Source organism: Anas acuta, unplaced genomic scaffold (assembly GCF_963932015.1).
Source record: "Anas acuta unplaced genomic scaffold, bAnaAcu1.1 SCAFFOLD_56, whole genome shotgun sequence".
NCBI classification, from domain to species: Eukaryota; Metazoa; Chordata; class Aves; order Anseriformes; family Anatidae; genus Anas; species Anas acuta.
Genome location: NW_027076075.1, coordinates 558,019 through 574,958, shown reverse-complemented (window position 1 = coordinate 574,958; position 16,940 = coordinate 558,019). Strand labels below are relative to the sequence as shown.

The following is a 16,940-nucleotide window of genomic DNA, read 5'->3' as shown; positions in this document are numbered from 1 at the left end:
CCAGGCACCACAGGTCCACCTTCTCGTCGTGTGTCCGCCCCTCCACCATCTCGGGGGGGAGGTAGTCCAGTGTCCCGCACATCGTCTTCCTCCTTTTAGGGTGGGGGCACCCCAAAAATCATTAGGGGGGCACAAAGAACCCCCCTCCTTCATATAAAAACAGGGTGGGGAGCCCCCTTTTTATATTAGGGTCGCTTTAGGGGGCGGTGAACGGACACCGCTCCCCATAGGGAGTTCCTCATCCCGCGGCCCTATAAATTTATCCCCCTCCAACCCTATAATTTTTTAGGGGGGGGGTTCAGTGATTTTTGTCCCGTTACCTGAGGGAGGGGGCGTGCAACCGACCAGCCGAAATCGGCGATTTTGAGCTCGCCCTTCAGCCCCAGCAGCAGGTTTTCGGTTTGATGTCGCGGTGGATCACCTTCTTGCCGTGGCAGTACAGCAGCGCGTCCGCCAGCTCCTCCATCAGCTGGGGGGGGGGGGTCAGAAAATCCCCAAATACCCCCAGATCCCAAAAGCACCCCAAAAACCTCACCAGGATTCCCAAAACCCCCAAAAACCCAGCCTAGGTGGTGACCCCATAAAGAGGGGAAAAAAAGAGGTAAAGGAGAAAAAATGGGGTGTCCTCCATCAGTGAGGGGGGGGAGGCAAAAAGTGTGGGGGGTCAGAAAATCCTAAAAGCCCCCCAGACCCTCAAAACCACCCCCAAGAGACAGAAAACCCCCAAAAAAACAGCCCAGGTGGCGACCCCAACAGCTAAAGGGGGGAAAAAAGAGATAAAGGGGGGAAAAATGGGGGTGTCCTCTACCAGCTGGTGGTGGGAATGACACAAAAAGGGGGGGGCAGCAAACCCTAACCCCTCCGAACCCCAAAAGCCTCCCAACCCCCCCCTAAAACAACCCCAGGATTCTCACTCCCCCCAAAAAAACCCAGGTGGCAAAACCCATAGAGCTAAAGGGGGAAACAACTCGGGGGGGGAGGTGTTAAGGGGGGGTTCCAGGGATGGTGACCCCAAAAATCTAACAGGGAAATAGTGGATGTGCATGATAAGAGTGGGATCCTATTGATTTGGGGGTGACCCTATTTATTTTAGGGGGGGGTCCCTATTGATCTGAAGGGGCTCCTACAGATTTGGGCGGGGGGGGGGGGGGGAGGGTCTCAAGGATGGCAACCCCATAAACCTAAAGGGGAAATAGTGGGATGTGCGTGCTAAGAGTGGGATCCTATTGATTTGGGGGTGACCCTCTTTATTTTAGGGGGCTTCCCTATGGGTCTGGGGGGGGGTCTCAGGGATGGTGACCTCATAAACCTAACAGGAAAACAATGGGATGTGTGCACTAAGAGCGGGATCCTATTGATTTGGGAGGGATCCTATGGATCCTGGGGGGGCTCTCAGGAATTGGGTGGGGGTCTCAGAATTTGGGGGGGGATCCTACTGATGTTACTGGGGCTCCTACGGATCGGGGGGGGGGGCTCCTAGGGATCTGGGGGGGTTGGTCACAGGAGTGGCGACCCCATAAACTTGACGGGAAAATAACGGGATGTGTACACTCAGAGCAGGATCCTATTGATTTGGGGGTGACCCTATTGATTTTAGGGGGCTCCCATGGATCAGGGGGGGGCTCCTATGGATCTGGGGGTGGTCTCAGGAATTGGGGGGGTTCCCTATGGATTTTGGGGGGGGTTGCAGGGGTGGCAACCCCATAAACCTAAAGGGAAAATGGGATGTATGCGCTCAAGAGCGGCATCCTACTGATTTGGGGTGACCCTATTGATTTCAGGGGACTCCCATGGATCAGGGAGGGGGGGGTCTCAGAAATTGGGGGAGGGGGGTCTTGGGGACAGTGACCCCATAAACCTAAAGGGAAAAGAATGGGATGTGCGTACTAAGAGCGGCATCCTATCAAATTGGGGGTGACCCTATTGATTTTAGGGGGCTCCTATGGATTTGGGGGGGGTCCCACCGTGGCGCTGCGGGACTCGTCGAGGCGGCGGCAGCGCTGCAGCTCCTTGTAGAGCTCCCCGCGGGGGGCGTACTCCAGGATGAGGTAGACGCGCTTGCGGTCGTGGAAGTAGTTGTAGAGGCGCAGCACGTTGGGGTGCCTGGGGGGGGGACACCCCTATATCACAGGGAGCCCCCCCCCCCCCGGACCCTATAGGGGCCCTACACGGCCCCCTCGGTCTGATAGATGGGCCTGGGGCTCCATCTCCTGCTGATTTTGGTGCTCTCTGTGCCCCTGTGTCCCCACAAATCCCCCGTACACCCCCATACGCCCCTATATGTGCCATATATGCCCCTCCCTCACCCCAGGGGTCCCTATAGTCACCCTATAGCCCCCCCCCTCACCGCAGCGGGGGCTGGATCTTGATATCCTGCCTTAGCTGGTGCGCCCTGCGCCCCTTGTGTCCCCATCGACCTCCCCATATGTCCCCAAACACCCCCAGTATGTCCCCATAGAACCCCCATACATCCACATATGCCCCTATATGACCCCCGTATGTCCCTATACATCCCCTATAGCCCCCCCCTCACCGCAGGTGAGTCTGAATCTCCATCTCCTGCCGCAGCTGGTGCTCCTGCACCCATCGTGTCCCCATAGACACCCCGATATGTCTCTAAATATCCCCAGATAACCCCCATATGTCCCCATACAGCCCCCGTATGACTCTATACGTCCCTATAGACCCCCTATGATGTCCCCTATAGCCCCCCCCTCACCGCAGGTGGGCCTGGATCTCGATCTCCCTGCGCAGCTGGTGCTCCACGCCCCTCCTTCTCCATCTGGGACTTGAAGAGGACCTTTAGGGCCACCACGAAGTGGGACGCGCGCTCCCGCGCCAGGTAAACGTTCCCGAACTTGCCCTTGCCCAGCGGCCGCCCCACCTCAAAGTCCTCGATGGTGAACGTGCGCCTGGGGGGGGGGGGAGGCATTGATGGTGGGACCCCTTCACCCCAGGGCCCCGAGGTCCTCTTTTGGGGACCCCAAGGTGATCACCTCAGGGGCCCTGGGGTGCACAAAAGGGGTAATCCTAATCATTGGGTCCCTATAACCCCAATTATTGGGTCCCCGTGACCCCCCCCCCCCAAACATAGGGGTCCCCGCAATGCCCCTCCACCCCGTGTCCCCCCTTGGGGTCCCCAAGATGTCACCTTAGGGATGCTGGGGTCCCTAAAGGGGTCCCTGTGACATCCCCCCTCAAATATAGGGTGACCCCCCCCACACACACAATGTCCCCTCAGGGGTCCCCATAACCCAGGAGCTCCCCAGTGCCCCCCCCCCCATCACCCAGGGGGTCCCAAGTCCCACCCAAGGGCACCCCCTCGTGTCCCCCTTTTATCTGGGGGGGGGGGGGTCCCAAAGGCCATTCAGGGGTCCCCTGATACCCCCCCCTCATCCAGGGGGCTCTCGAATGTCACCTAGGGGGTCCCAAGTGCCCCCCATCACCCAGGGGGTCCCAAATGCTACCCAAGGGTCCCCCCCAGTGTCCCCCCACGCACCCTGGGACCCCCCCCAAATTACTCACAGTGGGTAACTGGGGGGCCACCAAGGTGTTGGGCTCCACAGGGACGCGTCCTGCTGCTGGGGGGGGGAGGGAAGGGGGAGTCACATTGTGGACCCCCCGCCCCCATCACTTTTTAACCCAATTTCCCCTCTTTTCACCCCAATACCTGGCACGGGGGGAGGCCGGCCGGCGGCTCTCTGCAGCAGGAGGGCATCGGAGGGGGTCCCCATGGTGGGGGGGTCCTTGAGGGGCACCCGCTGGGCTGCGGGGGGGGCTGGGGCCCCATTCTGCTGGGGAAAAATAAAAGGGGGGAATTGGAAGGGGGTTTGGGGCACCCCAAAAAGGAGGGTTTTTATTTGGGGGGGGGTGTACCTTAAGCAGGCCGTACAAGCCGGGGTTCACGTTCTCCTTGTAGGCCATCCTGGGACAGGGGAGCAGAGGTACCCCAAAAGTCTTCCTGTGCCCACCCCCCCCCCAACGTTTTTGCACCCCCTAAATCCCACTCAGGCAGCCCCAGAAGACCCCCCAGACCCCAAATTCTCCCTCTTTCGCTCCCCTTAGACACCAAAATCCCCTCGTAGACCCCCAAAACCACCTCTAGGACCCCCCCCCCCCCAGAATCCCCCGAACACCCTTCTCAGCCCCCCCGAACTCCCAAAACAGTCTCCAAGACCTCCCTATAGCCTCAAAACACCCCCCAGGACCCCCCCCCAACCCCCAAACCACCTCCAATACCCATAAAAAAACCTTAAAACCAACAAACACCCCTCTAGAACCCCCCCACATCCCCTCCAGGACCCCGAAACAGGCCTCAGGGCGCCTCGGGGCCCCCTAAGTCCCCCCCCCGGCATCCTCAAACCACCTCCAGCTTTCCAAAACCTCCCTCTAAAACCCCCAAACAGCTCCCCAGAACCCCCCCCCCCCCCCCCAAAAAAAAAAAAAAAAACCTGCAGGCCCGGCCCCCCTCGCCGCTCACCCGCAGCCGCCCGCCCTCTGCCCCCTCAGCGCCGCCGCTCTCCTTCAAATCTCCCCCCCGCGCTCCCATTGGCTGCTGCCCGCCGCTCGCCGCCCGCTGATTGGTCAGCGCAGCGCAGGGCAGCACCGTCCTCCCCCTTCGCCCCGCCTCCCGCCGAGCTTTCGCTGCTTATTGGCTGGCTGCACCGCCCCTCCGGCCGCACACCTCTGCGATTGGTTGGTGCGGCGCTGCTGGGCGGGGCCAGGAGCGCCGCTGCTGAAAGGCAGCAGAAAGGGCGGAGCCGCCGTCACCGCAGGAAGCGGCAGCCAATCAGAGCGAGGAGGAGGCGGGCCGAGCGCCTCAATGACGGGCGCGGCCGCCATTTTGTGAGCGAGCCGCGTTCTGCCTAGCAACAGCAGCAAGGGACCAATCAGGAGGCGCTTTTTAGCGCGCCTCCAGCCAATGGGAGCGGAGGGCCCGCTCCTCACGCAGCGGGGGCTGCGCGGGGGCTGCTGAAGGAACGAGGTTTGCTGCGAAATAGGAGCGTGCTTTAATTTTGCTTATAAACGCTGACATAGGGTCACCGCACGTTCCATACATAGTTATAGGGTGATAAACGTCATCACGCTCCGCTCATCACGCACTGCCCGCCGGAGCGGGGCAGGTCGGGATGTACCGCACTGACGGTACCCGAGGCCTTGCGAGTGGGGGCCCAGGCACTGCGCGACTCTCATTGAGGAAACGGCGACAACCCAACTTTATTTTATTTTTTTTTTTCCAACTCCGTACCGACAAAACGAAACTCCCGCAACCGGTGGGCGGGCTAAAAACGGGGAAAAAGGATCGCGAAACGGTTAAAACGGAATTGGGGGGGGGGGGGGAGGGGGCAAAACAGGCCCCCTCCCAAAAAAACATTGCCCCCCGAACATTTTTTGCCCCCCCGCTAACGGCATTCCCCTGCGGCCCCGCGCGGGTGAGAGGAGGGGGAACACCGGATAGAAAGGGGAGAAAATGGATTAATTTTTGTGGTGGGTGCGGAATCTTTTGGATAAGGGGTCTCCAATCTTAGACTCCCCCCGCCTTGTTTCCCCTACGCAAAAAGCTGCTCGCAGCCCAGCCCTCCATCACGACCAAGCCCAGCGTGACGGAGGCTGCCGCGTGGAACCGCAGCGCTGGGGGGCAGAGGTACCGCACTGGCGATACCCAGGGACTTGAGAGTGGGGGACCAGTCGCTGCACGACTCTCATTTAAGAAACAGCGACAACCCAACTTTATTTTATTATTTTTTTTTTTCCCCCAACTCAGTACCGACAAAATGAAACTCCCACAACCGGCGGGCGGGCTAAAAACGGGGAAAAAGGATCGCGAAACGGTTAAAACGGTGAGAAACCGCCCCCGCGCCGCTCTCCCAGCGTGCACCGCTGCTTCATTTGCATGAAGGCGTGGCTGAGCGGCGAGCTGACCGAGTCGGGGGTGTGGTCTTAGTGCGGTGGGCGTGGCCCCAGGCGCCCCCCAGGTCCTAGCGTCTCTATGGGGACCTGGAACTGGGGGGGGGCGGAGGGAAGGGGGCAAACCAGGGCCCCCCCAAAAAAACATTGCCCCCCCCCCCACTTTTTGCCCCCCCCGCTCACAGGTTCCCCCTGCGGCCCAGCGCGGCTGCCACCAGCAGCAGCAGCTCTGTGATGGCAGGGGGGGCACTGGATGGAAAGGGGAGAAAATGGGGAAAAAAAGGGGTTAATTTTATTTGGGGGGGGAGGGGGAATTTTTTGGGGGGGTTTCCCAATCTTAGGGCCCCCCCCCGGCTTGTTTCACCCACCTGTAGAGCCCCAGGAGCAGCCAGAAGCCCCTCACCTCCCAGCCCTCCATCAGGGCCACGCCCAGGTTGAGGGAGGCCGTCATGTGGAACTGCAGCGCTGGGGGGGGGAGGTCAAGGAAAACCAACTCGGGGGGGCCCCCCCGACCCCTCCCCGGGAATTTTAGGGACCCCCCCGCACTTGTTTTGGGGTCCCCATGCTTCAAGAGGCTGGGGCCCATTGGATTTGGGATGCCCCCCCTTTTTTTTAGGTGCCCCCCCCTTTTTTAGGAGCCCCCCCTTTTGGGACACCTCCCCATTTTGGGGTACCCCCCCACTTTTGAGACAATCCCCCTATTTTGAGCTGCCTTTTGGGGTTCCCCCCCGTATTTAGGATCCCCTCCATCTGCCCCCCCCAAAGTCTGCCCCCCCCGCGAGTTTTATGTGTAAACAAGAAGATTCCTTTTTCAGAGAAGGAGCCAAGTTATGCTCCCTATAATCTTAATATTGAACTGGTGGCAGCAGCAGTCACTCCAGGAAGGGAGACAGGGACTGTAATTAACACTGTCCCTAAAGAAGGATTGTACTCTAGGCTCTGGCAAGAAATAGAACAAGGTAGAAGAGATACTGAGAATTTTGCCTTCCCTGATACTAACAGTACTAACACTAACTCTTAGGTGAACTACCCCCCCCCCCCTCCTTACCAGCAGAGAGGTTAGGACTTTTAAGAAGGAGAGGAAGTCTTTATTCAAGGACCCCAACAGCCTAGTTGAACAATTAGACCAGTTCCTACGACCTGATTTATACTCTTGGGGGAGGGAATTATATCTATAAGTATGTTGTTTACAGGGAAAGAAATGGGAATGATCAGGAGGAGAGCTGCTATACAAGAATGGGAAAGAGCTCATCCTCCGGGACTAGGGGTAATACCGGCAGGGCAGAAATACCCACTTGCCAATCCTGGCTGGAATAATAATAGTGTGCAACACAGAAATCATATGAGAGACTTGGGGTCAGAATGAGAAAGTACTTGGGGATGAGACCTGAGGACCCAGTATCCCAAGGGCTCTTGAAAGGTCATTGTGTGATTAAAGCCTGGCAAAATACGCAGAAAATGCTTCAGAAGGTGGGGGGATGTAGTGAACAGTCACTGGGGGACCCTCCTGTGGGAGGCCCTGGAGGTGTGTGTCCGGAGGGGAGATAAGAAGGAAAAAAAAAGAGAGAGCAAAACTAATGGTATTGACAGTGCAGCGGGTAGTGAGGCAGAGGGTTGGAGAAAGAGGAAGAAAATCTTCAGGGGGAGTCAGGGCCAGGATGGAAAGGAGAGGAAGAGAGATGAAGAAATAGCAGGCAAAGAAGGCTGCCTGTGTTGTGGCCCGAGTCCTAGCAGAGACAGGCTTTGATAAGATGTTTTAAGTGTGGCCAGGCTGGCCACTTCGAATAGGAATATCTGGAGTGGAAAAAGGAGGAAAGAAGGAAAATGGGATGAAATATGCTATATTGATATGTTGTTTCAGTATCTTGGAGGGAAAAGGTATGGAATTAAGTTGGACCCTGACTGAGCCTTTGGTGCTGGTATTAGAAAAGTACGGGCTGGAGAAAGATAAAGGAAGTGTTAAAAGGGTTGCTGAAGGTGTTAAAGGTGTGGCATGTAGTATTTAACAGAGCTGTCTGAAGTTGAATGAGCATGGAAAGGGGATGTAGGCATTATCTAAGTAACAGTCTAGAAGTTTTGGTATATTTGCATATTTGCTGTGGTGTTTGTTCAGTTTCCCAAGCATCGGGGAGGGGGGAACAGCCTGCTCCACCAGGGGCCTCTCCAGCGGCCGCAGGGGGGCTTCGGCTCCAGCGCCTGGAGCGCCTCCTCCCCCTCCTTCTGCACTGACTTTGGTGTCTGCGGGGGGGGGGGGGGTTCTCGCTCTCCCAACTGCTGTTGAGCAGCAGGCTTTTGTTTGTTTCTTTGTTTGTTTTCATGGATGTGCTCTCACAGAGGCACGGACTGTATTGCTCATGGCTTGGCTCTGGGCAGCAGTGGGCCCCTTTAGGGCCAGATGAAATTGTCCCTTACCTGCCACGGGGAGGCTTCTGGGTTTTTCTCACGGGGGCTGATTAAGGAGGTATTGGGGAGGCTTTGGGGAGGCAAGGACAATCCCCAGACATGGACTGTATATCTCGAAACAAGACACTGGAACTCATGATAAGGAAGCGGCAGACAGACAGAGAAACAAACGTAAGGACTATAAATCTCAAAACTGGACATTGGAATTCATTATAAAGATACAACAAATGGAAGAATTGGCAACAACCAGCTCTCGCAATTAAGAAACGTGCCAATTCAGCAGATTCCTGACCAAAGGTGAAAAGTACACTGTGAGGAAGACTCGGGGTCTTCCTCCCAAAGACCCCTGCCCACGTCCCAAAGACCCCTGCCCACAATTCTTGGGAGGCTCTGCGCAGGAACAAGGTGCCAAAAGGCTAATTAGCATGAGAAGCGAGGGAAGGGGGGGATAGGTAATGCATATGTATAGGCGCTTGTAAAATATTGATAGATTGATTGTAGAAATTCAAGACTGCTTTCCGCTTTGGGTATGCACGATAGGTGGAGAGATCCCCCGTGCATCTAGCGCTGCAATAAAGAATATACCACTTAAAGGAATTTCGGCTTCGATCTTTGAATCAATCTGGCACCCCAGATGGGACCACCTCTCTGCCGGTCCGCAGGACCCGCTGGGGACAGGACTCCCTAGGGTACCCCCGGGATTTCCCGGAGGGACTCCTCGACTCACCGGATCACTGCGGAGGCAGACAAGGACCCCATCATTGTAAGTGAGTATATTCTTTATTCTGGTTTGGTTTTCTGGTAGACCGGTCATCTGGGACTGTCCAGTAAGTCGGAAGGTGACTTCTGCAGGACAGTGTTTGGTATATACTTTGTGGTTAGTACCACAAGTATAGCTGGGGACCTTGAGGTCCATCTGTATCTGGAACTGTCTGTAAGTCAGAAGGTGATCTTCTGCGAGGCAGTGTTTGGTATATACTTTGTGGTAAGCACCATAAGTATATTTGGGGACCTTAAGGAAAGAGCTCGCTTTAAGGTCCATCTGGAATTGTGTTGTTTATTTCGGTTTTCTGACTCATGGAGTATGGTATTTAACTCTGGTTATTGTTACTGTGATTTTGGCTATTTTTCTGGTGGTAATAGTAGGTTCGTGGCATTGTTATAAGAAAGATATCGTTATGGTGTTACACAGTTCGGTTTTCTGACTTATCGCATGTGGAATTTGACTCTGACTATTGTTATTGTGATTTTAGCAATATTGCTGGTAATAGTAGCTTTGTGACATCGCTACTGAAAGATATTGCGTGCCTGTAATTTTGTGAGTGATACGTTTTTGTGATACGCTTTTGTAAGTAACACGTGTATTCTGAAAGTGTAAACTGGAAAATGGGGGGGCGAGTAAGCAGTGAAATTCCTAAGAAAAGTGCGTTAGGATGTGTTTTGAGTCACTGGAAGGATATTGGAGGATCTGCCGGTGGAAGTGTGAACAGGAAAACATTGATAAAATATTGTAATCAATGGTGGCCGCTTTATAAGCTGGAATGTGGAGAAAAGTGGCCCCTAAATGGAACTTTAAACTCTAATGTTTTGCTACAGTTAATGTTGGTTTTGAGAAGGAGAATAGGATGAAATGTTGTATACTGATGTTGTTTCAGCATCTTGGTGGGAAAAGTTACGGAATTAAGTTGGCCCCTGACTGAGCCTTTGATGTTGGCATTAGAGAAGTACAGGCTGGAGAAAGATAAAGGAAGTGTTAAAAGGGTTGTTGAAAGTGTTAAAGGTGTTTGAAGTTGAATGAGCAGGGAAAGAGGATGTAGGAATGTTAATAGTTCTGCCTCTGCTCTAGGCAGAGATCTTAAAATCATGGGTGTTAGCCCTTTGGGGCAAATGGATCATGATGGGTCCGAGAGAGAGTTGTTATGGAAACAGAAAAGCAGTTAACTCTTAAAACAACCTGAGTTCATGTGCGAGCTCAGATTACCGATGGGACCGCTCAGGGAACTGTGGACAACTGCATTCCCCTGACCGACCCCACTGAGACCCTAATCATCCCTAAAATTATGAACGGCTAAGGAAATACTAAAATCTGGATGAATTGGGAATTGAGAATATGCTTCCAACAAGGTCTAAAAGAAACCCCTATGGAATTTTTGGACCAACTCTGAAATGTAATGAAAATAAATAAATAAATAAATAAAACAAAACGTTTTGGACCTGGCTTCGGAGGACAAATTGACTAGCCTTTTTCTAGGGTAATCATTGGTCCCTGATTTCAACAGGAATAACGGGGACCTGGGGAATCTACCCTAGCGGATCCTCCACTGATTATAATGAAGCTAGGGGAGGAATGGAAGTGAAATTTCTTATTGATATGGGGCAACGTATTCAGTTCTAAATCAAGCATTAATGCCTTCACAGAATTATTATGTTAGGGTAAAAGGTGTGTTGTGGTTTAACCCGGCCGGCAGCTAAACACCACGCAGCTGTTCGCTCACCCTCCCCCTCCCTCTCTGAGACAGGGGAGAGAAATGGAAAGTGAAGCCCGTGAGTTGAGATAAAGACAGTTTAATAAGACATAATAATAATACCAGCTACTAGGAAGAAAATTAACTCTATTCTAACTGAAACCAGGACAAGGTGTAACCGAAAAGGCTTATTTTTGTGAACCTTTGAAGTACAAGTTAGGGAAACAATGGGGCATACACAGATTTTTATATACGCCTAACTCCTCATGGGCACTCTTAGGTAGAGATTTATTAGAGCAATTAGGAGCAGAAATTGTCGTTGAAAAGGGGAAAATGAAATTAAGAATAGGAGAAGAACAACTAATAAATGTGTTAAGCTTGGCACTAATACAAACTGACCCTAAAAGTGAAATACCTTTAGAGATCACAGATCAATATGTCCAGGAGTTTGGGCTACCGAAGTCCCTGGAAGAGCAAAAATGTGACCTTAATAATTATTAAATTAAAGCCAGGAGAGAAACCCGTTAAGGTTAAGTAATATCCTTTGAGGATAGAAGATAGGAAAGGAATTAAAGAGATAATTGATAAATTTTTACAGTATGGATTATTGATTGAATGTGAATCAGAATACAATACACCCATATTGCCAATTAAAAAGGCAGATGAAAAAAAGCTATAGGTTAGTTCAGGATTTGAGGGCCATAAGTAAAATCACTGAAGACATACACCCTGTGGTAGCAAACCCTTATACGCTATTGACCAAGTTAAGGGACAAGTTGGTCTGGTTTACCGTACTGGATTTAAAGGATGCCTTCTTTTGTTTAACCTTGGCCCCAGAAAGCCGAAACCTCTTTGCCTTTGAATGGGAAAATCCTGACTCAGGACGAAAAGTCCAGTTGACATGGACAGTGCTTCCTCAGGGGTTTAAAAATAGCCCTACGATTTTTGGTAATCAACTTGCAAAGGGACTTGAATCCTGGGAAGCCCCCAATTCTGCAGGGGTCCTGCTGCAATATGTTGATGATCTCTTGATTGCTACCGAAGACAGGGGAAGCTGCATAGAGTGGACGGTGAGCCTCCTTAATTTCCTAGGAATGAATGGATACCGGGTTTCACAACAGAAGGCACAATTGGTTCAAACCCACGTGACGTACCTAGGATTTGAGATCTCAGGAGGACAACGTGAATTGGGGACGGAACGCAAGGAAGCAATCTGCCGTACCCCAGAACCACAGACTGTTAAAGAATTACGAACTTTCCTAGGAATGACAGGTTGGTGCAGATTATGGATCAACAATTATGGATTAATTGTAAGGCCTTTGTACAATGGGGCAGAAGATAACAGTGTTTGTCTCACACACTGTGTCAGCAGTTTTAGAACAAAAGGGGGCTCATTGGTTATCTCCTCAGAGATTTTTGAAATATCAAGCAATATTGGTAGAACAGGACGATGTGGAAATTGTGATAACTAATATCGTGAATCCAGCCTCTTTTCTTAGTGATGCTCTGGCGGAACCTGTGATTCACGATTGTTTAGAAACTATGGAGACTGTGTATTCCAGCCGACCAGACCTTAAGGAGGAGCCCATGGAAGATGCAGAAGAAACTTGGTTCACGGATTGGAGCAGTTTTGTTGCACAAGGACAACGTAAAGCTGGATATGCTATAACAACTACTCAGCAGGTAATTGTGTCTAAGCCTTTACCCCCTGGAACATCAGCTCAAAAGGCGGAGATAGTTGCTCTCACGAGAGCATTGGAACTGGCAGCTGGAAAAAGGGTAAATATTTGGACAGATTCTAAATATGCATTCGGCGTGGTACATGCTCATGGAGCGATTTGGAAAGAATGTGGATTACTGACTGCTCAGGGAAAACAGATAAAACATGCTGAAGAAATTTTAAAATTGTTAGAGGCTGTAAAACAACCAGAAAAAGTGGCTATTATGCATTGCCAAGGGCATCAAAGAGGATCCACCGACTTCGAGATTGGGAACAGATTGGCTGATAAAGAGGCAAGAAGGGCGGCGGAAAGAGGTCAAGTAGAAGTGCTTGCTTTAATACCAGACGGTAAAATTCAGACATTAGAGAAAGGACAGGCTCCTAAATATTCAAAAGAAGATTTAAAGTTGATCGAGGATCTAAAAGGGAAGCTGAATGTTGATGGGTGGGCTCATTTGAAGGACAACAGGGTTGTTATGCCCTCTAATTTGGTGTGGCCTATGGTTTTGGGGGAACACAACAAAACCCACTGGGGAGCCGATGCCCTGTATAAACTATTAAATCGAGTCTTGGTAGCAAGAAATCTGTATACCACAATAAGGCAGGTAACCCAACAATGTGACACCTGTATGCGTCATAATCCCAATACAGGAAATAGGGTGACATTTGGTGTCATTGATAAAGGGAATTATTCGGGGCAACTGTGGCAAATTGAATTTTCAGAACTCCCTAGAAAAGGGAGGTATTGTTATTTACTGGTTCTGACTGACATGATTTCAGGAAGGCCTGAAACCTTTCCCTGTCGAACAAACAAAGCAAGAGAAGTGGTTAAAGTCTTGTTAAATGAAATAATACCATGCTTTGGGATTCTAGTAGCAATGTCTTCTGATAGAGTTTCACATTTTTGTGTGCAAGTGGTACAACAGATAAGTAAGATTCTAAAGATATTCTAAAGACAACTGCATACTCTTTATAGACCGCAGGCAAGTGGACAGGTAGAAAAAATGAAACATTTAATTAAACAACAAATAGCTAAAATCGGACAAGAATCTAATTTGTCATGACCTCAATCCCTCCCTTTAGCATTACTTAGAATTTGAGTTAAACCTAGAATAAAAGGGAATTTGAGTCCCTTTGAAATCTTATATGGAAGGCCGTATCCATTTCTATTTAGTGGAGAGGATCGAACACAGTTAGGATTAGAATATTTATATGCATATATAACTGAACTTCAGAAATAATTAAATAAAGTACATAAATTTGTTCTCAGGACCTGGGCTAGACGGTTGGATCAACCAATCCACCCTTTTAAGCTCAGGGATTATATATATAAAGACTTTTTCAGGACAACCCCTAGAGGAAAAACGGAAGGAAAGTGGACGGGACCATACCAGGTATTACTGACAACACACACCACCATTAAGATTAAGGAGCAAGCAGCTTGGATCCACGATTCAAGGGTGAAGAAGGCCCTGGCAAGGATATGGACCACCACTCCAATTGGACCAACAAAATTACCGTTTTCCAGATCCTAATGATTGCAGGGGTGTGGTTCTCAGATTCGGGGTGGGCAGTTTGGGTTGAGAACTTACACCTGTCCCTGATACAAACAATTTCTCAAGTAATTAATAAGACAAACTGTTGGGTATGCACCCATCTGCCACAGCGTGGGAATAAGGGTGTATCGTTAATCAGGATTCCCTTGCCTGCAAACTTACCTTGGACTAATTTGTGGGAAAACACATCTTGGGGTCGAAAATATGAAGAAGTTTTGGAACTAGAAGTGAGTAGCTTTGTGCCGTTGGAATCTTACTATGTATGTGTACAAAGGTGTAACCCACCCAGGGGTATGGGAAAACAGGATTGTATAAATACGGATACTACTTACGTGGGAAATCAGACATCTTGTAATTGAACAATTGATATTAGTACGACTAGCGGCTGGGCAAATTCAACCAGCTGGCCGGTTCCAGAAGGAAAAGGGTGGTATTGGCTATGCAACGATACAGCCTGCAAGGTCTTGCCCGAGAATTGGAAGGGAACTTGCACTCTTGGAGCAGTAGTCCCCAGTTTGACCATACATGATGTAGCGCCTCGAGGTTATTTGAGAAATCATATCCGGAGAATTAGACGAAAAATTAACAATCCATTGATAGAGAGACACACCGCTTTTCATAGTTTTGTTTGATGGTTTATCACATGGTTAGGAGTGAGTGAATTGGAAAAGGCGATAGTTAATATTTCTGCAATTATAGAGAAGTTAGAAAACAAAACTCTGGATGCTATAAAGGCTCAACAAGAAGAGATATCTAGTTTATCACAGGTGGTATTACAAAATCGGATGGCCCTAGACTTGTTACTGGCCGCTCAAGGGGGAGTCTGTACAGTAATAAACACAAGTTGTTGTGTGTATGTAGATCAGAGTGGAAGGATCTCTACCGACCTGGAAGAAATATGGAAGCAGACAAGGGTCCTACATGAGATCAGTAAAGATGATCTTTCATGGAGTTTTAGTGAAATATGGAATAAGTTAACCTCCTGGTTGCCCAGTTTCCAATGGTTGAAACAAGTGTTCATTGCTCTAATCACATTAGTAGTGTTAGGAATATTTGTGTGCATGTTGTTTAGATGCCTGCTTTGTTGTGTTACTGCAAATAATGAAAGTATCTGATGCAAAAGAATTTGCATGGGAAAAGAAAAGGGGGGATTGATTAAGGAGGTATTGGGGAGGCTTTGGGGAGGCAAGGACAATCCCCAGACATGGACTGTATATCTCGAAACAAGACACTGGAACTCATGATAAGGAAGCGGCAGACAGACAGAGAAACAAATGTAAGGACTATAAATCTCAAAATTGGACATTGGAATTAAAGATACAACAAACGGAAGAATTGGCAACAACCAGCTCTCGCAATTAAGAAACGTGCCAATTCAGCAGATTCCTGACCAAAGGTGAAAAGTACACTGTGAGGAAGACTCGGGGTCTTCCTCCCAAAGACCCCTGCCCACGTCCCAAAGACCCCTGCCCACAATTCTTGGGAGGCTCTGCGCAGGCATAAGGTGCCAAAAGGCTAATTAGCATGAGAAGCGAGGGAAGGGGGGGATAGGTAATGCATATGTATAGGCGCTTGTAGAATATTGATAGATTGATTGTAGAAATTCAAGACTGCTTTCCGCTTTGGGTATGCACGATAGGTGGAGAGATCCCCCGTGCATCTAGCGCTGCAATAAAGAATATACCACTTCAAGGAATTTCGGCTTCCATCTTTGAATCAATTATGCAGTTTTGCACTTGTAGGATTTCACTGCATTAGTAGGCTTTTTATAAACTCTACCAGTTTTGTCTGTATTGTTTCTGGTGATTAGTGTGACTCCTGGTTCCAGAAAGCAGTCCCTCTGAGTCTAATGGCTGTCTGGCTGTTAAGCTGTGTATGTGGGAATGGTTGTTTATTAATTTACACACACACACTCACAAAGAGTGAGTTTTTTTTTTCATCTGATGATGGTCAAGAAGTACGCTGTACCTTTGTTTACTCCATCGTATTTCCTCAAGCTGAGTACCTCCTTCCTGCCGTTTGTCTGCATAATTTTCATCACAGGCGTTGCCAGTTAGCTTCTAAATTTCCGTTTCCTCTCCGATCTGCTCCTTATGCATCATCTTGTGCTGGGTATCAGTTGTGCCCCACAGTGCGTGGTCAGTGAGCATAACCTGGCATCGATGCTGCTGTCATTCGTTTCCGATCATTAGGTAGGGAGGGTAGCTTCAGTCGTTGCCTTCTGCTATCCTGAACGAGAATTGTCCTGGCTCCAGGTGCCTGTACTGTTCAAGGAGGCAAACACCTGTCAAGAATTTGCTCTCTCAAACTTCAGATTACTCTTCTCTAAAGAGTCGTCATCTTGTTGAGAGGCTTTCAAGTGAACATACAGATGCTGAATAAATGTCCTTTCCTTGTCCTACAAGCCTTGAGTTACCAAAGGACTCCCCAGACCTGTGCCAACTAGATGCTTTGAGTGCCTAAATAAAAAGCAAAATTGACCACTGCAGGTTGTTTACCTCCTCGCCCCAGTTTGGAGGCAACAGTGGGGGGAGGGATAATAACACAATTCTGCCCAACTTCGTGGTAGGGGCAGTATCTTTAAACTCTGCTAAAACTATTTTAAACGCTTCCTGTGTTTTGTCTGCTGAAATTGACCCTGTATGCCCACAGAATTACCGAGAATTCTCAGTGTGCAAACTTGAAATGTTTTCTTATGAATTCAGAAAAAAAAAAAAAAAAACGTTTTTTTTTTTTTTTTTTTTTTTTTTAACAAATCTTAACGGTAGGAACTTAATGACTTTGCCTCCTTTTCACATCGAAGGCTAACCTTAATTTCAAGGCCAACAAGAAGACAGAGCAAACTGTCTCTAAATTCAAGATGTTGGTGAAGGATTGCTATCGCAATTG

General features: G+C 49.8%; 1 protein-coding gene across 1 annotated transcript in view; it reads right to left on the bottom strand.

Moving 5' to 3' along the window:
• LOC137848916 (aurora kinase C-like) overlaps positions 1-16,940 on the bottom strand; it is a 38,125-nt gene that overhangs the window by 2,585 nt on the left and 18,600 nt on the right. Inside the window, 7 exon segments of the mRNA XM_068668404.1 lie at positions 2-92; positions 321-337; positions 339-397; positions 400-469; positions 1,965-2,103; positions 2,720-2,769; positions 2,771-2,912. Of these exon segments, the coding sequence (XP_068524505.1) occupies positions 2-92; positions 321-337; positions 339-397; positions 400-469; positions 1,965-2,103; positions 2,720-2,769; positions 2,771-2,912 (568 nt within the window).